The sequence below is a fragment of the Cyclopterus lumpus genome, chromosome 13 (assembly GCF_009769545.1).
Source record: "Cyclopterus lumpus isolate fCycLum1 chromosome 13, fCycLum1.pri, whole genome shotgun sequence".
In the NCBI taxonomy this organism is placed as follows: domain Eukaryota; kingdom Metazoa; phylum Chordata; class Actinopteri; order Perciformes; family Cyclopteridae; genus Cyclopterus; species Cyclopterus lumpus.
Genome location: NC_046978.1, coordinates 10,254,355 through 10,277,631, shown reverse-complemented (window position 1 = coordinate 10,277,631; position 23,277 = coordinate 10,254,355). Strand labels below are relative to the sequence as shown.

The 23,277-nt window shown below is 42.5% G+C and overlaps 1 protein-coding gene across 1 annotated transcript in view; it reads right to left on the bottom strand.

Annotated features, from left to right (window-relative positions):
- Positions 1-292: 292 nt before the first annotated feature.
- Positions 293-23,277, bottom strand: part of tiam1b (TIAM Rac1 associated GEF 1b) — a 39,314-nt gene continuing 16,329 nt past the window's right edge. Inside the window, exons 2-28 of the mRNA XM_034548418.1 lie at positions 22,150-22,241; positions 21,152-22,067; positions 19,723-20,179; positions 19,093-19,265; positions 18,639-18,863; positions 16,863-17,048; positions 15,723-15,869; positions 15,489-15,563; positions 14,947-15,117; positions 14,544-14,648; positions 13,990-14,071; positions 13,638-13,724; positions 12,743-12,955; positions 12,084-12,181; positions 5,710-5,895; positions 4,398-4,466; positions 3,892-4,017; positions 3,674-3,782; positions 2,797-2,976; positions 2,570-2,688; positions 2,376-2,484; positions 2,211-2,269; positions 1,907-2,012; positions 1,692-1,779; positions 1,391-1,563; positions 922-992; positions 293-861 (exon numbers count right to left, since the gene is read on the bottom strand). Of these exons, the coding sequence (XP_034404309.1) occupies positions 445-861; positions 922-992; positions 1,391-1,563; positions 1,692-1,779; positions 1,907-2,012; positions 2,211-2,269; positions 2,376-2,484; positions 2,570-2,688; positions 2,797-2,976; positions 3,674-3,782; positions 3,892-4,017; positions 4,398-4,466; positions 5,710-5,895; positions 12,084-12,181; positions 12,743-12,955; positions 13,638-13,724; positions 13,990-14,071; positions 14,544-14,648; positions 14,947-15,117; positions 15,489-15,563; positions 15,723-15,869; positions 16,863-17,048; positions 18,639-18,863; positions 19,093-19,265; positions 19,723-20,179; positions 21,152-22,057 (4,737 nt within the window). The 5' untranslated portion in view covers positions 22,058-22,067; positions 22,150-22,241 and the 3' untranslated portion in view covers positions 293-444. The remainder of the gene's footprint in view (positions 862-921; positions 993-1,390; positions 1,564-1,691; positions 1,780-1,906; positions 2,013-2,210; positions 2,270-2,375; positions 2,485-2,569; positions 2,689-2,796; positions 2,977-3,673; positions 3,783-3,891; positions 4,018-4,397; positions 4,467-5,709; positions 5,896-12,083; positions 12,182-12,742; positions 12,956-13,637; positions 13,725-13,989; positions 14,072-14,543; positions 14,649-14,946; positions 15,118-15,488; positions 15,564-15,722; positions 15,870-16,862; positions 17,049-18,638; positions 18,864-19,092; positions 19,266-19,722; positions 20,180-21,151; positions 22,068-22,149; positions 22,242-23,277) is intronic.

The window sequence follows — 23,277 nt, the reverse complement described above, 5'->3', positions numbered from 1 at the left end:
GTAAACTACGCAAGACAACACTGTCCATTGCAGTTATTCTATTTCTTTAAGGACAAATAATATACAGCCCTTAACTATGATACTATCTCTGAGTCACACAAACAAAACAAATATCAATGTTCTCATAATTTGGCAACAGCAGGCAGGACTATAGAATGCTGCCCAAATGTGCAAACCATGCCAATCAAGCAACTGATTAGATTTCATGATTGTACCATAAGTTCATCTCTGAAAGCTTACACTTGACTTCTATGTAACAGCATTTGATTTGGGATAAAGCTCCCTCGTTCTGTATTGCTCCACTGATGGTTTCACCTGTACAAAAAGCATTCAGCAAAAGTAAGGAACGATATGACTTCTATTAGCTGTGCAAAAGACATGAATGCCCATGCATTGTTTGAGAAGACTGATGGAGCTCATGTAAAGTGGTCTGCCTGTCCACTTTTATGTGCCACAGTCTGTGGACGAACCCGACTGCTGCCTTCTTACCCAAATCTCATCCTTTGCCGTTTGCTTTTGATCCTCCATGTTGTCATCAGTCAGGGCGCTCTGCTCCTCTGTGTTGGACAGCTTCACGTCATCCGGTGTCCCACTGGCCTTTGGGGACTTACGGCTCTTGCCCTCATTGGTTTCCTCACTATTCAAGGACAAAGCCATGATGGGGGCCTCGAGGTCAGCCTCAGCGGACGACGCTCTGGGTGCCTGGCAGAGCATGTCGTCGTCATCACTGAGGATGTCTGTCTCCTTCACCACTTCCTGGTCCTCGTATTCTTCCAAGTCAAACTGTTCTTCCACCCAGCGGTCTGTGTCACCTGCTGCCTCCGACTGCTGAAGCTTATCTGGTTCGTTGTCCCGCTGCAGCTGATTTGAGTCGGGCTCCTGTGGTGAAGCGAGGTCCTGTCCGGGCTCGCCGTCAAAAACAATGTCGGTGTCTATAGTGAAGCGGTTGCGCACTAACTTCCTCCTGCCTAGAGTTCTGGTTGGTGCAGATGCTGCAGGAAAAAAAAAAAGGTAAAAAGCATTAAACAAATAGAAATGTGAAAACTAACAGCATTTACAATAGCCTGCTTTTGTTGAGAAATAGAAAAAAAAGCTGCAATTCTGTCGCATGTTCAATAACACTAATGTTTATAAATGCATGGGCGTCATCATACTTATAATGTGTGCACTGTATGATTATAGTTATAAGCACTCTAATAATAATACTTTTCCAAAAAAAGCTTGAATGTAGGCGTCTCCCCACATTAATTAATTCAATCTTTAAAGGTGGTTTAATCTCCAAATAAAAAGCCAAACGTTTTGTTTACATTATACCAAAGCATCCAATCTGTGTCCGCGAAGAAAGAACAGGATTAAGAAGTGGGACACCAGGAGCTGTGAATGCATTTACCTGCTCTATTTATGGCTGGACGGGCTCCCTTCAGGGCACAGAGGCGCTTTCCACCAAAGGGCACATACTGCTGGTTGAGGGGTAAACTCTCAGTTTTTAGGAGCTGCCTACGGTGCTTTTCCCTCAAAATGGAATGTACCGTCTTCAGAAAGTCTTTTCTACTCTCTGGAGAACTGAGGGAGATAGAAGGGCACGTTATTAGAGTTTCACTTTGTAGATAGCAGCATATAGGACTGTATCAGTGTCACACACACACTTTAATCTCCAGTGGACTTCAACCTCCATTTGAAGAGACCCTTACCTACAGCACAGCTGAAATGCCCTCTCTGGCCTTCCCTCCGACTCCGACTTTATGTGGACAATCTCACACACAGCCGAGCCCTCGCCATCTGAGGAAGTAATCGACACTCACGTATGATGTCATGTACAGAGCAATATGTTGAGACTAATCATTTTGGGATTTAAATGAATATGCATTTTAATACAGTCCTGTAAATTATTCATTGAGTTGTCTACCTGCATTGGCCAAGGATCTGACTTGAAGGGCATCAGTTGGGATCATGTGACGATATCGGAAGGGATCCTTTTCTTCTGAAGATGCAGAGACTCGATGGGAGCCACCCTGCAATCATTGAAACAAAATAAAATGCATTTTCTCCTGAAACTTGTGAAATTAGCTGTAACCAGTTTAATCAGCGACCCACTGGATGGATTCTAAAAGTGGCACATGGGCAGTGTATTTACAATGCCCGAACAAAATAGTTTATTTTCTAAATGGGCGCTGGTGTTGCCGATGGCTTTTACTTCTATAAAAACATACCATTTTCTTTTTCTGCTTGGATCCATCCTTGCATACAAAAACCACTGCCATTTTGAACACTAAAAGGTAATTGAAAAAAAAACAAACACAAGTTATCAATCAAAGCTTCATATGACTTAGACCTACTCATTACATAATCATGGGGCAAACACATCTCTGACATACCAAATGTGGCCATCTGGGGCTCTTTCTTCCATTTTCCCAAAGAGACAGGGGGGTTGATCCAGGTCACACTGGTGTGGAGTAGCAGATCACCCATAGACAGGTCGGCCACCTGGCACAAAAACAAAATATCAGCAGTCACTCCACATGTACTCTTAGATGACAGAGCAGAGCCAAGCCACTTTAGTCCAACCTACCTCTTTCTTTTCACCACTCTGCTCAGTGATGAGCAGATCGAACACTGCTCCGAACTCCTCATGGATCTTTTGCATCTCGTTGATGTGGCTGGCAACTTTGTTCATGGCTTTCATGGCAACTGCAAACAAGCAGGAAACATGGTTAGCGTTGAGTTGTTGTGACCGTATGCATTCTCCCATGTCAAAATGATTTCATCTTCTCAGTTGGCCATGTGATTGGGTCGTACCATCCAGGTGGTAGTGCTCCTCGCTGTCTGGGTCTGTGAGTGAGTAAAGCTCCTTCAGCAGGAGGGGATACTTCAGCACCCTCTGGATGGGTTTGATCAGGTATGACTCCAGGGTGGAAGAGTGCTGCTGCTTGGGGTTGCGCTCTTCCAGGAAGGCCTTGAAATCCAGATCAGTTTTGGCTGGAATGACCAATAAAACACTTAAGAGACATCTTATCCATTTTTTGTTGTCCTTTCCACAAATTATTGTTGTCTTGTGTTCTACTCTTTGGGCTACCCAGATTATTTTATTCAAGGTCAATTATTCACAATAATACAGCTTGCACTTTTAAAAATGAATGCTTATGTTGCCTGATATTCATGGCATAAACCTGTTGGACTTGTGCAAACCTAGACCTAGTATTTTACTTTTAGCATTAGAAACAGCCATAGACCTACAGCCAAGTCAAAATGACTGAACTGTGTCATGTTTTGGTAGACAAGTAATTTTATCTAGCAGCATGCAACCACAAGTGGGCAGAACAAATCTGTTAACTGCCTTAAAAACAGCTTGATAACAAATAACACTTCACAAACTCAATACTGCCAATAGCTAGTTGACTCATTGTATGTACAGCAAACAAAGCTATTGAGTGCTAAAGGGAGTGGGTCTAGCTAGAGAATAACTTTTTTCAAAACCACTTATTATATATTATACAATGCTGGGCTTTTAGCCCTCAGAGCCACCAGCTTCAAAGTCTACAGAGGTCAAATGGACAACCGTCTGGCTGACACCAGATTTATTGAGCCGTGCCGGATATGGTAGATGATTGATGGATACATGCATCGTCTCCTTTAAGCCCAGGAGGAATGTCGACCAAAGACTACATGTACTCACCCTTTACAAGGACCTTAGGGACTTTGGTGTGGCTGGCGCAAAAAGCACTGTAGATTTTAAAACGGTCTGCATAGTACAGGAAAGAGCCTCCCAGGGAGAAGAGGATTTTCTGTGAAAAATGGAAGAGAAGTTAGCCAATCAGTAGGTATAAAATACTTTATGGGTGTTACTAAATGCTTGTTGACGGCCATATCTTTTGTATCTCAAAAAGGGTATACCTTAAACTGATCCACTCTCTCCAGTTTCTCTAGATCAGGAACCAGTCTGGTCCCGTCTTCCAGAGTCTTGAGAAACTCAACCTGAAACTCCACCATTTCTAGCAAGTTCCCAAATAGTACATCCAGCTGATGGAAAAGAGCATTTAAACAAAGCCAAAATTAATGCTTTTCATTGTACAGTGTATGTTCTTTAATATCTATTTAGTATTTATTTATATTTATCTAATCCATATACTCAAATATAATAGTGCATCCACTATTAGTCTCTTGTTGCTACAATTAGTGCATATATAATCTCAAAACAATCAAATTAATTCCATTACTACAAGTGCATGTAAAACATCTCTGGCAAACCTCGCTCTCTCATCATCCACCCACCCCTCTTGTCCTCATTTATGGCTACTCTTCACATGATTATGTAACCTTTTTTTATTTTAACATTTAAACAGTGTTGGAATTTAAAAGCCAACTACCTTTCAAAGACTGACGGGAAACATTTGACATACCTCATCTTGTGTGAGGAAGGTCTCCTTTTGCAGCGGGGTTAAATATCTCCCGATGAGGCAATTGAGATCCTGCAAGACAAGAGTGAATTATGCGTTTGTTTATGTGTGTGACTTGGGGTTACCCACTTCATTATGTGGACAGACAAAAAAGCCGCTTTACATTAGGCTTAAAAATCCCTCACAACAAAACTGATTAAGTAATTAGGTTGCAGGTATCGTGAGAGAATTCCTTCCAAGATCAAAGACAGAGGAGCTTTCGGATTCACTTAGAAAGTCAAAGCAGGTGTTTGGAAATATATTAAATGACTGGCTACAGTTCACTGAAGCTATTCTGAAGAAGGCCTATGAGATCAATTTGTAGCTCTGCCAAAAAGTAGGGAAAGAAGAAGACTTGCCGTAACAAAGTATTGCACTATAATTGACATGTTTCTTTCTTTCTTACTTATTGTTGATCTAATAATCAACTCAAGCAACTGTCTAATAACTAACAATTTGTCTTTATTAGTTAAAATGTCTACATGGAATAGACAAAATAATCTTAATCACAAAAATATTATGAATGTCCTCTAGTACACTTGTGAGTATGAGTTGTCAAAGCAACATGAGGTGCTAAAAAAAAAAAGACCCAAAGGAGGCATTTTAAAATCTGTGCCCAAATTGGTCACAAAATAAAAAAATATCTTAAAGTGTTAAAGCAACGTGCGTCAAACATTAACTGCATCAGGTAGGTTGCCCACAGTGTTAGACACCAACCTCATCTTCCATTATTTGGTCTACTCTTATATTACAGTCCCACTATTTTGCAAACGGCATACAAAGACCCATATAGTTCTGTTTGACTGTCTGGGTAATTAGAACAAATAGCCCAGGTCCACCACATATCGAGCTATCCCCTCTGAAGGTTGTAAAATACGTAATGTGATTCATATAATACATATGTGTCCCCTGTAATGAGGTATAACATTTTAAATAGCCTTGACATTATCCCATTATATTCCCTCGCTAACCCAGTTTTTTTTTTTAACCGAGCCACATTTATACCAGGCAGAAAAATGATTAGTCAATATCCAGGCAAGGGCACAGCTGTCCCCTCATATCTCCTGAGACACAAGGATAGATCTGGATTGGTCTTGTGGAATAGGTAATGTGGAGGTCTAACACAACCTGAGGCAGACAGAACATAGATCGATGGACAAGAGGAATACACGCTCACTCAAAGACCAACTGCCTAATAATAAGATAACACAATAATAATAATAATAATAATAATAATAATAATAACTACACAATAAGTAAGATGAGTGATACGTACTTTGACATAGGTGCGTTCGGTCTCCACGAGTTCACAGATGACTTTGCGGAGCTTGTCAGCATCGGAGAGCTGTCGGAGCGTTGCAGGTGGTGGAAAGGGGGAGTCTGGGCTCGGCGAAGAGGACACACACTCCGTGGGATTCATGTCATGGAGACTGCGGCAGAAAGCGGCGACTTGCTCTGTACTCTACAAAAAAAAAGAAGCATGACCAAAAAAACGTAGAAATGGGATGCAATTATGCAACTCATGCTGAACTCATAAAAGGAAACATCGACCAGTCAGTACAGAGCCAGCACCTCAAATAATAACTTGCCCGTGTGAATCATGACTGCGCAGAGTGTGAGCCTGGGAAGAGGCTGATAGGCAGCTCAAAAAAAAAAAGAGTAATGTGCACTAATTTGGTCTATTTTCAGTCTGTCATAACAATGACTCTCTGCCTCTCTTTCACTCACGTCCCTCTTTTCCCTGGTGTTTTTCTCCTACTGATGGATCGGTGGTGTAATGATTCATCTTTCACTGAGTCAAAATATACACATAAGTGTCTGTCCACATACAGTACGGGTTGCCAGGGAGACCAGCCCTGATGTGCATTAGACTATCATTTTGGACAAAAATAGACTCCGCTCAGCAACAGCCTACACGACTTAACAGTTACTGTTCGCAACAGGCCACTGGCCTCACCAATCAAAACCATATTCCATTAAAAATATTTTTAATAGATTATATTCTTTGTATTTTAAAGTAGGTAACACAAAGATTAAAAGGATAAAGTTGCAGGGTGCAAACAGCCATTTCCACATAAGACCACGAGCGGGTACTGACACCACTGAGTGCATAAGGGAGCCGACAGCTCTCTGGTTGGTATTTTCTCTGGGAAATAATAATAACAGTAATAGAGCCTCCAAACGGCTGCAGAAGATGGAACGTTATTCTCCGATACAAACAGTCGTAATGAATATCTGAGCTACTAATCCACTGCTGTGCATAAAAAGAAGTGCTTATACAACATTGAATTGTTCATATATTTGATATAATAAATGTTTTTTCAGGACTTGCACCAATGAGTGGACACTAGGTAGAAACAGTGATGCCATTCACTTAGATACAAGAAAAACAAAATACAGACAAAACAAACAGTGACAGTCACACATCTGTGCATGCAGCTTTGAAAATAACCATGGTTATCAGCATTGTTATCTAATCAGGCAGACACATCCATATGTGCGACACAACAACAGTGTGTCCCTCTTGACAATGTTCCCGAGCTCCAAGATCAACAGATGAACTGGGATGTGCTTAAATGCCCTGAGATATAATATAAAGCACCAATGCTTGGTTAGCTAAATGCATTGTTAAAGAGCTGCTGCAATAGGAATCTTTCTACGTTATGATGTTGCTAATTAGGGAATGGAAAAGGTTTAGGTTTTAAAAAGCAAAGTTGCCTCACAAAAGGTCTATTGCCCCGAAACATCCCTTTATTAATACATTTACTGCTGATGCAATATGCTCTCATCACAAGACATAACAGTTTGAGTAATTTACTGATGTGATAATACTGTACCTTCAGCCCAAATGGAACTGCAATACGACAGCAAAGAAGTTTGACAAACAAACATTCAACAGAAGCACGCATTCAAATTTGAAACCCCCAAAAATAAATGTAATGCCAAGAAAAGGGGCAGTACAATTCTGTAAATAAATCTGATTCTTTCCTTCCCAATTAGTCAACTGAGCTCCACCAGATTTACTGAGCATAAGAAGCCCATGACAGTCCAGTCATAGCCTTCACAATCACAATCTGGACTAATTAACACCATGGCAGCTTTGGGTGCATGAACAGTCATGACATGCCAGGGAGAAGAGAAAGAGAAAGAACAGAGAGGGAGAGATCAAAGCCTTGAATGTCACATGAAAAAAACAATATGTAGATAAGAGGGGATGTCGTGGGTAAAACTAGACAAAAAAGAAGATCCCAGATACAAGTATTTCCACTAACACTAACTAATGAAATATAGATCAAAGGGCTGTGTAAACGCATGCAGGCACTCACGATGTAGTGGAGAACAAATTACACGTCTACTCCCTGAAACTGAGATATGCCGAAGATCCCAGCTCGAGGTGCCAAGAGAGAAAACTCTGCAACAGTCAGAGAGGCACTGCAACAACGTCAGGGTAGTTTGTCATTTAAAGTCCAAATCAGCTGTAGAAACTCAGCTCCTACATACAGCGTTTCATTTTGGGATCCTGTGAAGCACTTCAGTAATTAAGGGGCAATTCTGCGACACAAACGTGACTCATAGCTTCCTCTAATTCGTCTGTAGCAGCAAAGAGGAGGTGTGAAACGAACGCTGAAAAGGAAAGGTGCTTCACTCTCACAGCTCGCGATCCATCACAGCAGTAGTGCGAGCTAGCCAGGTAAAGAATAGTGATACAAGGAAGGAATCTCACCAGATGAAGCATGCCATAGATGGAGTCTGAGGAGCGCTTGCTGTGTTTGCTCCACTTCAGGACGGACATAGCCGAGTGCAGGTGGACCTTTAACACCAGATAAAGTGAGCGAGAAGGACTCCAGTCAAGTCTGTACTGCACCTCTCCAACACATTTTTTTGAAAAAGGAGAAGGTGCTGTGGTGCTTGTGATGAAAGATGGGTGAAGCGGCTCAGCCTCCTCCTCTCCGCCCACCAGTGCCTACAGCCTTCCAACTCCCCTTCTTTTCACTCTGTCTGCTGTAGTTCTATCCCTAATATTTTCCTCTTTTCTCTCTCTCTCCCTTCTCTAAACTCAGGCACACAGTGTGAGTGTGAAGATCTGTCCAACTGTGGCAGCATTGCAAGTGAGTCTTGATAATCTTCCAGACCGGCGAGAGAGCAAGGGAGCAGGAAGGAAGGAGTCTCCTCAGGTTGTGGTGGAGCAGGATTGGCTGGGGGAGCGACACCGCAGTAGAATAAAAATGCAGGATTGCAGGAATGGGGGGGAGAGTGATGGGGAACAGGGAGCTGCAAGGGAACAGGCTGCAGTGGAGTGTGAATACAGGGAATAGTGTGGGAGATATTGCAGGAAGAAAATGAAGAGTGATAAATGTTTAGGCTTGCCAACATGCATTTTAAAATGAGTAATAATTCAAATGAGGTTTGAGTTACACAAGCACTTGATCAGATCAGTAACTGAAAAATAGATATAGAAAAATACACCAGCAGATATCACACAAATGTCCTCTTTGTAGATTCCTGGACCAGTCTCATGACTTCCCTCTTATCCTCATTTATTTATTTTTGAACAAAACTCTTTGTTGGTGTTGCTAATGACTGTTGGAACACCACGAATGGTTTACACAAGGTGAGAACTTGTCAAGCACAACCAAAAGTGGATACAGTCTCAACAAATTATATGGATGATTTCTTTCTGTTTTTAAGTGAGCTTATGGTGCAATTCCAGCGTTTTAGGTACAAAGACTGAGGTTGAATAGTCCTTTTTGGTTGGGAAGGTTCCTAACTGAGGGAAATGACCCGGTCAAATTCTCTAAATGCAAAAGGAAAGGAGCTACGATGCTTCCTTACTTAGTTGCCGTTTCGGCCGTTCACGAGAACAAACGATCATGAAGACAAAAGCAGATCATGTAAATAACAGTTGCTATAACTTGTAAATACTTTTAAGAATCTGTTAAACCTGCTGGCAAACTGACAGTTACATTACTGTTGCTGAAAACTGCTGTAAAGTGATCAAACTGACATACTGATATGCTCCCTTTATTGTTGTACTGCAGCCTCAGCCCTCATTTTTGTGTTTGACTTCCGTTACAGAAGCTTTGATGAAAGGGTTAAACTGGACAAGCTCTTCAGTCTGAGTCAAGTCAACACTTAGGTCACACTGAGTTGGGTGGTGTTTCATAATCTATTCTCTGCATATTCTTATGATCATATTATAATCTGCATATAAATTATAACATAACGGGATATGAGACATTGTATGGTATTTAATTCAGTTTGAAACTGAACAATGACAGTTTAATAGCTTTGGGCCCTCTGTGACAACCCCTTGGTTTCACTTTTATATTCTTCATTTATATTCCAACCTTGTTAATAAAGTAAGACTTTGAACCTGGTCGTTTATGTTATGACACAACACTGTAAGAACGCAGACGAAGTATCAAAGATGCGCTATTTTGTAGTCCATCCTAACTCCTCAGGAATTCTCCTTCCCATCTTTCCTTGACCGCATGACGTTTTCCACCGAGGTCAAGGAAAAGTGGTTAGGGTTAGATGTTAGGAGGTAATCTTTTGACTATTCGACCGCAGCCAAAGACTTGGATTGTAACTGTTCTCTGAAGTTGCAGCATCTTTCACCCAGTGGTGGCTGGCAAATAGAGGGCCACGGAGCCTGGCCCCACCCACCTTGAGCCAAGACATGAACTGATATGATACTATAATGATATTAATAATATTTATAAATTATACAAATTGTCAATATTTGTGTTTTGGAAATATGTAATATACCCAGTAATATTTGTAAAATAGGATATCTTCGCAAAATATATGCTTTTCCTGCACGTCCTCTCCTGCTGTCTCTATGTCTCAGCTGCAGCTGGGGCCGAACTGTTTTGGCCCAGAAGAGACGCGTCTAAGAAGCAGTTTAGCCTATAACTGATACAAGATATAAATGAGTGATACACAATGTAGCCAAACAGCGTCCTAAAATAGATTCAGCTTTGGGCCAAGTCGTCTGGCCCAAAGCTGCGCCTTCTCGTCAGGCTCTTTTTTAACGACATGACAACGAAGAGCGCGAGCACTTCCCCGAGACCCGACCTCCTAAAATCTCTCCAAGACCCGTTGAGAGAAGAACTTTAGGGGAGAAACTACAGCTAAAACAACTGGGCCCAGATGAACCTCACAAGAAGACAACAGACTGGCTGAAAGGGAAGCAGCACAGGAAGCTTCTGTAGAGACCGGGACACCCGGAAGGTTTGGACAGTTACAGGAGTAAGGGACATGAAGAAAACATGAGAACACACACACGCACACACACACACACATGGATAACATGAGACCACCAGCACACACGGATAACATGAGAACACCAGGACACACATGATAACACCAGCACACACATGGATAACATGAGAACACCAGGACACACATGATAACACCAGCACACACATGGATAACATGAGAACACCAGGACACACATGATAACACCAGCACACACATGGATAACATGAGACCAGCACACACATGGATAACATGAGATCAGCACACACATGGATAACATGAGATCAGCACACACATGGATAACATGAGATCAGCACACACATGGATAACATGAGATCAGCACACACATGGATAACATGAGATCAGCACACACATGGATAACATGAGATCAGCACACACATGGATAACATGAGAACTACAGGACACACATGGATAACATGAGAACACCAGCACACACATTATAACTCCTCAAGCAACCTTATTGGACAAAGTGAACGTCACTACCAGCTGGACGACGGACACAGGATTTTGTTTGCTAAAATTGATTGGATGACCCTACCAAAAGAAATGTCCACCAGCCGCTACTGCTTACACCGATTTATCAAACACTTTCAACGTAACACAAAGACGGATGAACTGGCCTCAAACAGAGAGATGGGGCTATCAGTTAAAATGAATATACCTTCATTTACTACATCATCCTAATCACCCCACATAATTTAACAATTAGTTATGCAAGCTTAATCAAAGACCCTTCCATCAATTGGCTGTTACATTCAAAGTGAATACACTTGCTTCAAGTCTCTAATGCATAAGATGCACAATAGGCACTTCCTTCAGCACTGTAGGCATACATTAATATTTATTTATTTGATTTTCATTATCTCAGATGCTACATAAATGAAGATTAAACAGCTGTGTGACATAAAGGAAAAGAGAAACTTGATGCAGATGTGTAACTAATAATAATAATAATAATAAATCCTTTATTGATCCCTGTGGGTAAATTCTTCTGTGCATTTGACCCATTTAGTTATTAAGGAGCTGTGGGCTGCAGTGAAGCGCCCGGGGAGCAACTGGGGGTTCAGTGTCTTGCTCAAGGACTCTTTGACATGCAATTATGGGGAGAGCGGGGATCGAACCAGCTGCCTTGTGGTTCTAGAAGCATGGGATTAACACCTGGCTAATATGCACACTGCTCCACTTTCCTCAACAAGATTGAATGAGCCAGTTACAGACAGTGTCTCAATCTGTGTAAAACAAAACTGTTCTAATGTGCTCTTTTCATAATAACACTGAATTGAAGGAAATGGTGTGAAATGCAAGGCCATGTTTTCTGTAGTGACTCAACCACACGCCTCTCAACAATTAATAAACTGGTGCTCTTACCTTTCTGCACTCAAACTCACTGAAGATCTCAGAGTCGTCGTCCAGGCTGTCTCCTGAGCTTTCGAGTAGCAGTCCCACCCCGTCGTCCAGAATCTCCTCTGCAACAAAAATGTATGAGTCACGTACGAGCTTCATGAAACACTGAATGGAGTTTGTATTTTAATTGTTTTCTGAGAGTAATGCATTTTTCACGAGCACCGTAAAGTATGCGAGAAAACATGTCCTTGCTTTGTCATTAAGATTGTAGACCTTTATGTAAAACATGATACCCTTATCAAACTAATCCACAAAGTGGGGCTGTAACACTGCTGGCAGCTCCCTAGCCTTCCTCACGATGACCCTGTAGATTCTTTGTGTTTGTATAAATGAAACTGCTGTCAAGGACACTAGCCAGAAATCTTTTCTAGACACAAGAAAAGAAAAGTTAAAGAAAAACTATTGCCTATCTGTTCCATTTGTTTTCCTTGTATGTGATTACAGGCCAGCTTGTTTGGTAACCATTTGGCCATACTGTGAGCAATTGATGGCTTTAATACACTGTGCATGATTTCTGGAAATCAAAGTTTGGAAGTTAAACTCTTCAGTAACCTCGGCTTATCGGACCTGTGAATGTGCCAAAATATTAAGATGGGAGATTTCACCTTCTTTGCATTTCTCACCTTGACTCTGGGAGAAGATGTCCGTGTAGAGATCCTCCTCCGCATCGGAGCGGCGTGGGGGTAGATAGCAAAGCTGACGGCGGTCCACAGAAGGCAGGGTGTTGACTGTCAAAGCAAGCGAGGCTTGAGAGAAAGCTACCTTCATGTCGGAGAAGTTGAGACTGTGAGAGTCTTTTCCGTTCAACTGAAGTATTTCATCCCCTGCATTGAGACCTGAGAAGTGGGAACATTAGCTTTGATTAAATGTTCTGCCTGCCATGTCCGCCACTGAATAAAAGGTGTATTCCCAAATATGAGATGAGAACAGCAGTCAAATCTTATTTTCACCATTGATTAAAAGGCCATTAAACCCATATTGACAAGGATAAAATTGCAATAACATTTTTGTAAGTAACAAATGCTAAGTAAAAATACTAACTTTGGAAACCATTAGTTGCACATTAATTATATTGTCTTTGCCTTTCTGCACAGCATCACTGTGTGTTCTCTATCTGCACTTTGACCAATTTCAGCATTACATTACATTACTCAACCCTGCAGTATAACTTCATAAGGGTACTGATGTGAAGCAGCTGTATTGTATTCAGCATCCTTCAAAAAGGCAAGTGAGAGGCAGTGTGGCTATGATTATAGTAATCAAGGCCGTTGAGAACTACTGTATTCTCTGAAACCTTCCCCGCGTATTGGAAAACATATGCTAATGCATTTCTAAAGAGATGTAGAGTAAAGAAAATACTATTGACTGTGTGAAAAATGCTTCGTTACTTGAAATAGCACAGAAAACCGACCAATGCACCCCACATTCGTTTTCTTCTAGCTGTGAATCATCAGTTTACAGACACACATTGAGTGTATTTGAAAGGAGTTTATTTGATGGAAATGAAGTGTAATGAACCTTTGGCGAAGGCTAATCCGCCCGCCTTCACATCAGTGATGTAGAGCTGCTGCACGCCGTCCTCCTCCACAACTGAAATGGAGAAACCTGGAGGAGGAAAAAGAGAGGCAGAGAGGCGGGAAGAGGTGGAGAGAGAGCGAGAAGGGGGACTCTTACATAAAATATCAGTACAAATGGGAATAGTCTAAGAAAAAAACAGGTTGTGTGTAGGTCAAAGGAAAGAAGTTCTGCTGAAAACGACAGCATTACATATGAAATATTTTCCATGAGATTAGCATCTTTACTAAAAACAAAAAGTATTCTCGAAGTCAATGTAAAAGAAACTACACAGGATAATTTAAATGGTTCCTACCGTAACCAATCATGCAGGATTCATCTCTGTCAAACTGGATTACTTTTGTAATTTTGGAGCAGAGCTCAATTTCTTTGTAAAGCTGTAAAGAACAAAAATAAGTTATTATATAAAATCATGAAACAACGGCCTATTTTATTCATATTCTGGTGGGTTGGTTATTGACAGCATGGAAAGAGAGTGGTAATATTCTGTATTCTAAGACAAAGCAGCTCGAGCAGTCTTCGATGGGAGGATTGTCTGACGTGTCATGATTACATGATGGAAATACAAAAGTCACTACAGATACAGGCTCTCCATGAATACATTTATGTTTTAATGCATGGTCCTCCCAGGCAGGCGTTTATCCAGAGATGTGCAAATGAAAAGATAAAAATACAAAACCTATTAATAATTCACAACGAAGGATGCTCTATGGTCTATGGATTTCTCCATGTTGTGATTCCTCGCACATTTCAATGCAATTACTAACGTTTACCTTTTTTACCTTTTATGATCTTAAAAAGGTATGGTGGAGAAGGAGAGATATCATGTTCAAGCAGGTAGTTACATACCAAGTCGCACACATCCTCTTCTGGTTTGGGAATGTAGAATTGCACTTGGTTTTCGATGAGGAATTTGAGTCGCAAGTAGTGCTTGGTGGGATCCAGCTGGTGAGCCTGTGGGATGAAGGAAAGAGGACAGAGGGAGTATTGGAAGAGAGCTAAAAATAAAGATTACAAAAAGGCATTTTTACACCGCAAGATAGCCTTGTTCCAATTAAATTAAATAGATTTGATTCTTCCATTAAAATGTTGCCCTCAACCTTCTGACCATGCATAACCTCTATTTGTCTAGTTAAAGGATGTTCTGAGAGGCCAGATCGTGGCTTTTATTTAAAAAGTTGTGAGCACAAGTGCCTTTACTTCTTTGTCATGCAAACATCTGTGGTTCAGATCAGGTCATTTGAGAAGTTACCTTGCAGATGGTTTCCAGAACGCACAGCGCCGACTCCCCTGGCTGGATGATGGTTAGCACTGGCTGGTCATTTGGCAGACACACCCAGGAGGGGGTGAGGTGGTCAGGGACCCAGATATCACTTTCCGTGCTGGGCCGCGGAAGGCTTTTCACAGTTACATCCTCACTTTTCTTTAAACAGAGACATTAAAAAGGCCAATTTAGTCAGCTACTTTAGTACAGAATAGTTTTTACTATGCAAGCTTGGTTTGATTAACATGGATGATGGTTTCACAAGTGTGTTCTAATCCTTCCCCCCCCCCCATCTAAATAACGTACATTATATTACTGTACATTTTATTTTTTTAAAAAGGAACAAAAATAGCGGTTATAGTTGTAACATCTGGTCCTTGGCTCTGCTGCTTACTCGGGGAACATAGAGGGATAATATTTTGTTAACGTGAGAGTGTTATGACTTATGATCTAGTAGAGTAAGTTCCCACTCGTGTTTGCCCTCCAAGTCACTGTCAAATGTATGCATACAAAGAATGACTCCTCCGTACTGTGTTTTCCTTGGTCGGATCAACAAATAGGCCATCAACAGGGTTTTTTACTAGCTCTTCACCATCGGCAAAGACCTGCTGGGTCAAAAAAAAAAAAGAGGTGAAGTGGTCATTACTCAAGCAGAGGAGTGGAGGATGAATGTTTGAGGAAAAGGCTAAATGAAATATTTTAGTGGCCAAGGCAGTTCTATTGATTGCATTGAAACTAGAACATAACTGTAAAATATCGCAGACCTGGTTGATACTGGGGTGGGCTTTCGTTTTTTTCTTTGAGGTAGTGTCCAGGCCCCAGAGGGAGGAGAACCTGCTCTTGCGCTTGCTGCAGGAACGAGACATGGCCTGTGTTCGCCGTCTCACTCCATTCTCTGAGCGAGCTGCCACCTGCAGAAACATAATGACCGTCAGGGCTTAAACATACCAAATGCACATAGACGACAATATCTTTGACCAACTCTCATTTTGCAAAAATGCGTGGCAAGCCTGAATTATTTCTTAATACAGAATATTATAAATAACATAAGAGCCCAGAGTAGGTTAAGGGGGGTGATGTTGACATACAGATACTGAGCTGTCATATCCAGTTCACAAACACAAGTACTGGGCTCATGCAGGTTCTTACACAACCTGCCATTTCTAGACTACTCATTTTTGAAAGAAATAAAAATAAAAAAGCTCTTTAAATGATATAGATTTTAGTCAACTTGTGTCAGCAATTTATCCATTGGGCCGATGCAAGTATTAATGGAGTAGAGTTGAGCAGGGGGAGAGAAAGAGGAAAGACAAAAAAAGAGGAGTGTCTTTTGTTAGACATCCCAGCCGGCTGCTATCTTGCAGCTCAAAACACCCACATACGCCACAGCACTGCGTTGGTAGTGCCTCACTGATCTGCAAACACGTCTCTCAAAATCAAATAAATGTTTCCGTGTACTACCGGTGCTTATAGCTGTGTAGCACACAGTGCAGCAGTGGGAGGCCAAAACTCAACCAAAACCTCTTCAACGGGAGCTCTGTGTGAGACCCGGGTTTCAAAATAGGACTCATCGTGGAAAAACATGGTTTGAAGCAATGCATTTAGTTTCTAGAATCAATTGCCCTGCCAGGAGAGTCACCTGCTGTACTCAGAGATGACAGTGTGTGTTTTGAGGGAGATGCGGTATCTAAGGAACTTCTAAATATAAGGCAGTGTAGTGTTAAAAGAGACCCCACCCCCACCCCACAACTGAAAGGTTACAGATTTGATCCCTGCAAAAGTATACTTGGGCTGCACACTGGTTCTTCAAGTAAAACTAAGATGTTTTTTTTAGAAGTGTATCATAACGATTATTCATAAAACCAGATTAAATGAGGACCTTTGATAAAGATGATGATATTTACCAGTGTATGGAAGGAAGACACAGAGAATATCCCCAGTCGGCCCATTGCCAGCTTCGTGGGACGAGAGGCAACAGCCAGGAGGCGTTTGGGGTTGGGCAGCTCTCCACCTTGCAGGCTGGCCAGGTAGCACCTGAAGCGGAATAGATCCATGTGAAACTGCTCTAGGTTCTGCTCCCACAGGAAGATCTGCAGATGGAGAGGGACACAAATAAATATCCAGTTAATTGTACATCGGGGCTCTAGTTTGTCAACTTCAGTCCAGTGGAGCATCTCCTCTCAACCCCAGAAGCTCTGGAACCAGTTTACTCCCAGTGTTGCAAACCTGTGCTCTCTGTTCCTAACGGTTGGCTGTTTACGGGGGCAGTAGAGCAGGACATTGCGAATATTCAGCAATCTGTCCCCCCACCCAGTCACGGTCCTAAACTGGTGTTTGGACGAGGCTGCCAGTGCCATGGCATAGGGCTCTGTATCACTGCCAAGTAGCCCAGAGACGATAAAGAAACAATACTGCACATTCCACTGGCAGATAGAGGCTGGGAGCATTTCTTAGGAGCAGGCCTATATCCATTCAGCCCTGGACAATGTGAAACCTGAGACTGCCAAACAGAACCGGTCCAACCAGGCCCGACCTAACCGACCAAACAAAGGCCATTTGATCTCCCTTCTCTGTAAACAGACCGAGAAGACAATATGAGCTTTGCAATTAATTGAAAGAATCGATTGATGCCAACGGCATACTGGTTTAATAAAAAACTAAACAAAAAGCAATCTGGTAGCCGATAGGTGTGTAGCATCAGCAGCCTCTAGCGGATGATACCTCTAAGATCTGTTACCTAATCCCCTCGTACCGCTCCCTGCTTTTCTGTCCATCTCCAATTCATCCTCCGTGCTTGCAACTGCTATTGAAATACCTACTTTTATGCGATACATGTCATTAAGGAAACAATGCATTACTTTAATAGGTTAGGAAAATAATAGCCGTTATTGTCACTATAGCCGTGGACCAGAGTAAACAAATCTTGAGCAACACTATTTTGCTTCTTAAGTGAAGACGAGGTTCTTCCTGGGGCAGATACTGTATCCCGTCCTTTGAAGTTTAACAGTTGTGTCAACGGTCAGAAAGAGCAGCAGCAGAAGGTTGATGACAAGAGCTCTTGTGTTAATGATTTACTAAATCCCTTGTCTGTGGCCTTTTATCAATGTTATAGGTCGCATCAGTCAGAAACATTTAAAATAGGTAAATAGGCTGGCAAGCTGCATGCAGCGCTTTTACACCGAGTTGAATGACAAATAAATATTTTGACTCAAAATCTAAACTCATTTGAATATATTCTTGCTGCAGATGTGTTTTCACATTTAAGGAAACTGTCCATTTAGTTTCATTATATTTTCTTGAAGAATGTATATGGGCAAATGTAAAGTTATTGACAAAGGTTGTTTATTACCCTGTAGTTGATTGGTCAAATTTTGTTTGGACATTATTCCCTCAGAATAACTCATTTCTATAAAATCTTAAGTGGGCAACAAAAGTAAGAAGGAACACCTCAATGTAACCTGAATTAACAAGATTGCAACACATTTTTAAATAAACAATGACTGTATATCATTTTAAAGACAAGTTTTACTATTCTTCTGTACTCCTAACCGCCTCAGAGGACCAATCATATTTCCAAACTCTTTCAGTCAGGATAAGACTTATTAAAATCCCACATAACTGCTTGACATGCGGGAACTGTATGACAGACGAGCCATGTGAGAAAGGAGGATGAAACCTACTTGATCCAGGATCGTCTTCCTCTTCTTGGTGTCAGTAACAGCTGACAGCTGCATGTCTCCCATCTTCTTCATCTTCTCGTCCATGTCTATCTTCTGCTCCAGCTTCTTGATCTCTGCGCGTAGCAGGCGCACCGTATCCTCCCTGTGATGCTGGCGGGCGACGGCAGTGGCACATGCCGAGTGGATGGCTGTGATCCAATTTTCCAGCTCAGTCTGGCTGCATGTCTGCGTGGGGACACACAGGGGAAAGGTCAGAGGTTAAACAACAACAATCGACTCCCTTACATGAGATGGAAAGCTCTCCATTTGCTTTTCCTGAGTTGATTCATTGATAATTATTATAGCAACTTGAGAGCTCATGAAAGGAAGCACTGCATATAGGTCGAGGTAGTGCTGGCGCCAGGGAGAATTTGCACTTATTCACAGAGCAGATGACATGTAAGCATTCTCTTACCTGAAACAGAAACGCATCTCCCAGGGAGTTGCTGAGACAGAATACAAAGTCCTTTTTGGGATGCTCAGGTACAGCCTGGACAATACTGTTCTCCACCCAGATGGCATGCTTAGGAATACTGTTGTTGTCAATCCCTGAACGGCCATCAGTCTCATAGAAGAATAGAGTACAACCTGGAAAACCGAAAAATTTATTAGTTTACATGCATAATGCTAATTAGCAGCATAAGCTCTTGATGGACCAATCTCTTTTTTTTTTTTTTTTTTAAAGCAATTTAATCCTGCTCTCCAGTGGCCAACATAAAGAAGTGCAGCATGGCTGATAAGTCAGGCATCATGATCATTAGAGCACGGATTTGATTTTAAAGCCCAGTAAAGTGGCATACATTTGACAATGAGGTTTTCCATCATGCTTGAATTGAAGCTTGGTTTACTTAGCTACTGTAAATTGAGGTTAGATTTAGTAGATTAGTATTTTTGCATAAGATACTTATGCAGGTTATACAAGTACAATTATTGTAATAATAAATAACTACATCAAAAGCGTCCTGTGTTAACTGAGCTGTATTAATATTACGAAGATTATGGAATAAAATGTAAATAGTGTGGACACATTGAGGGCATAACAAACCTTTTAAGGAAACCCAGTAACTCTTCCACTTGCGCCTCGTGGCCGACTCCACTTTCTTGTTCTTCTTATGCACTAGGAAGTTCTTGACGGCCAGCCTGCCAGCTTTGCGCACCATCCCCTGGGAGACGCTGAGCAACGGGTCAGACTGGTAGGCGGAGCTCATAGTGCTATGCTCGTCACTCAGGGCGGACCCTGCCTCCTCTAAGCTCTCCGTCTGGCAGGAGCTCATCTCAAGTTCTTGGCGAAAGTTCTCGTACACGCCCTGTACACACTCGCTTGTCCCACCGCCACTGCTGCTGCCACTGTCGCTGCCAGCGAACATGCTCCTGCCAGCCGCCGAGCACACGGAGAAGGAGGCTGACATGGTCTTGTAGCGTCTGGACTGTTGCTCGGCCTCCACAGTCACCCCGTCAATGCCGCTGTCCTCGTACTCGCTACCCTCTCCGGCAGTGACATCCTGCATCGTGGCAGAAGCACAAGACAGGTGAGACGGCATGGCAGCCACGTTGTCTTCAGCACTAAGAATGAAGCCGGACAACTGCTACCCTCACTGACAACTAAGCCATGTACATACTGTATACATACAGCATGGAGCCATTATTCTAAGCATGTGGCAAAATCGGTGAGTAAAGAGGCCTAAGTAGAGTCCATGGGTTGCCTAATCCTGAGGTTCTGCACAAAATTCATTACTCGCAGCAAAGCGTCTGCTGTTGTGAGAGTACAGCCTGCCCTCCCTGTGGCACCGCAGGGTCTGCCCTCTCCTACCCACATGGCCAAAGGCTCCTGGGAGATGAAGGGGGTTACACTGAGCTCGGTATCTCCATCTGGTCACATGACCCAATCATGCGCTCCAGAGCTCCTTTCTCTCGGGCTGACGTTGCCCTGCAGTGACAGGGCCACCATACACGTTTTACTGTTACACTCTTCTGCAGGCCTCCCCTCATTATCATGACAAAAGACTGAGGCATTTCAAACAGGGAGTGACTTTAAGCTCTGCTCCCTCCCTCATCATTGCAGTCTCCTCTCCCAAGAAAAACAACAGTTTCATCCGGAGACGAACCCCGACACAAACTTTCTTTTTACACTTAATCTCTTTCAGCAGCTTATTATCTGTGAGGTGAATGCAGCACAGGAAACGCTCGGCACAATGGGAGGAAAACAAAATGAGGGGTGCCGTGTTATTGGTGATGCCCCCAGCCCACATTAAGATTCTGCACAGCTTTTCATACTCTGTCCAAGGAGCATAAAGGAGCCATGTCACAGCATTAACAGTTCAACTTAAGAGTATCAAAAGGACTTGAATACACTGTTAACATTTTCATGGATACTGACAGTGTTCAGTTTCCTATGAAATGAGCCACTTTCAAGATCATTTGAGCCAATTTGGTAGTTTAAAAGCATGACAACGTCAACTTGCTCTACATCTTACCTGTATAGTCTGCGCCCTCCTGCCCTGCATACTGGCACACATGGCAGCTTGGGGGCTGCTCAAGCCTTCAGAAAGGCAGTGGGAACGCCGGCAGGGCAGGGTGTATGCACCATAGGTGTTCCCATCCTCCTCTGATGGGGAGATCATCTTATCGTCCTCACTCTCCCTGATAGCCCTGTTGACGCCGCGCCACTTGGCATAGCGACCTTGGGGTTGCCTGCGGGTAGGGCACTTCTGGCTATAAAGCTCGTCCAGGGAGTTTGCCCAGTCAGTGGAGTCTGTGGGGCTGGACTGCAGGTGTCCTTTGCAGTCTGTAAAGTCCCTCTCGTTGGCCGTGTCTATGATCTCCTCTGTGCTGGTCAGGTGTTCTTGGCTAAGGTCAGACAGGGAGAACTCAAGGCTGTCATCTCGCCACATGTCTGCAGACTTGGACCTCTTCTTCTTAAAGCTGACAGTCTCCTTGGAGCAATCCCGAGTTTTCTGAAGGTATGTTACCTCGCCTGCGTACACATCTTCATCCTGCACCTCCTCTGCTGTGGGGCCAGGTAGGGTTATGTGCATCATATTCACAGAGGGATTGGCCAGGTCGTTGTGAAAGGACACAGGCCGCAGGTTCATGGCCACACGGTCAACCCAAATGGGGCTTCCAAAGTCTGGGAGGATATTCGTCTCATTGAAGGGCTCAAGGCCATTGTCAGCCAAGGATTGTGGGATACTGGGGGTGCTACTTGAGCGTGTGCTTGTTTCAGAATTCCTGTGCTCTATTTTCCCTGATGAAGCATGTCGAGAGCGTCTGGACTGTTTGTTGGAGATGCGAAGAGACCGAGACATGTGCTTACGTGACAAATAGCCACGTTCATTACGGTAGAGGGCATGGTTCCCATTTTGGCTCTCAACATTTCCCATGATTCAGAGGCTGAAAAGAAGTAGACAACGTGTAAATAACTCCCAAAGAACACAACATCTAATCAAATGACGTGTTGTGAATGTTCATCTACCTGCAGGATTCTGTTGAATTTTCTGGCATTTTGTTTGTCACTGGATCTCCGGACAGTTTGGTCCTGCGGCTGCTGGTACAATCCACAAAGCTCTGAAAACAGATATCCAGATGAAAAATCATAACAAATTTGTAATGTGCTTTCAATTATGTTAGCTGGTATGTATAAATACTGGACATTGTGTTAAAAAGATATGGAAACATCCTTATTTTTATGTGGCTATTTTTTGGCTGCTGAATGTTGCTAAATGTTTGTTTAGTTTACCCAAGAGTCCTGCATAGATACATGGAGCATAATCCACATACATCCACAACAAACATATACTTTTAAAGAATAGCACTATATAAGCAAGGAAACAAAGATGATCAGTTAAATCAAAGAGGTTTGATCATATACAAGAGTGTATAATGAAATGCATCATATGCCTTCATCTTAAATTACTTTGTTTCACTGATCAAGTTAGACTATAATTGTATTACCAAGCATTTATTGATTATGTGTACATTTGTACGCCATTACCACTTTCAAGTCTTTCGCAAAGTCCCTGTTTGGAAATTGCAAAGTGACATGTGACCACCACAAACTTTGCCCTAGAACAACTCTTAATAAATTAGGAAAGTAGGTACAGAGGAGCAAATGTAACTCAATTCTAGCATATTTGTATTGTGTTGCTTCTTCATCACTCGCTTTAATAGAAAGAGAAAAAAAAGAGTCAGTTTTAGTAAAGACAGGTAGAAAAACACCATCCTCATTTTGACAGGAAGTGATCCACTCGTCCCAATTCAAAATGCACTGGGGTCGTAGGAAGTGGAGGGGACGATATGAACACTGTGACAGTCAGTGAACAGGAGTTATTCACAGCTGAAGTGAGCCGTTCATGTTGCAGTTCCCAAGAGCTTTAGAAAGGTCTGTGAGGAGTTGGGACACGGTCATACGTTTTTACCATAATGCACATTAGGAGCCATCTCTCTGCCTCTAGGCAGAACAGCCTGCTCTGAAAAGGTCCCGTTCTAAGCCTGGGACCATCAACAGATGGAAAAGAAGATTAAATAACCACATTGTGGCTGTTCCTCCTGATGTGTGCTCCCCTCCTTTTAGGACAGACCCTTTGGGGGTACAATGTTTGTG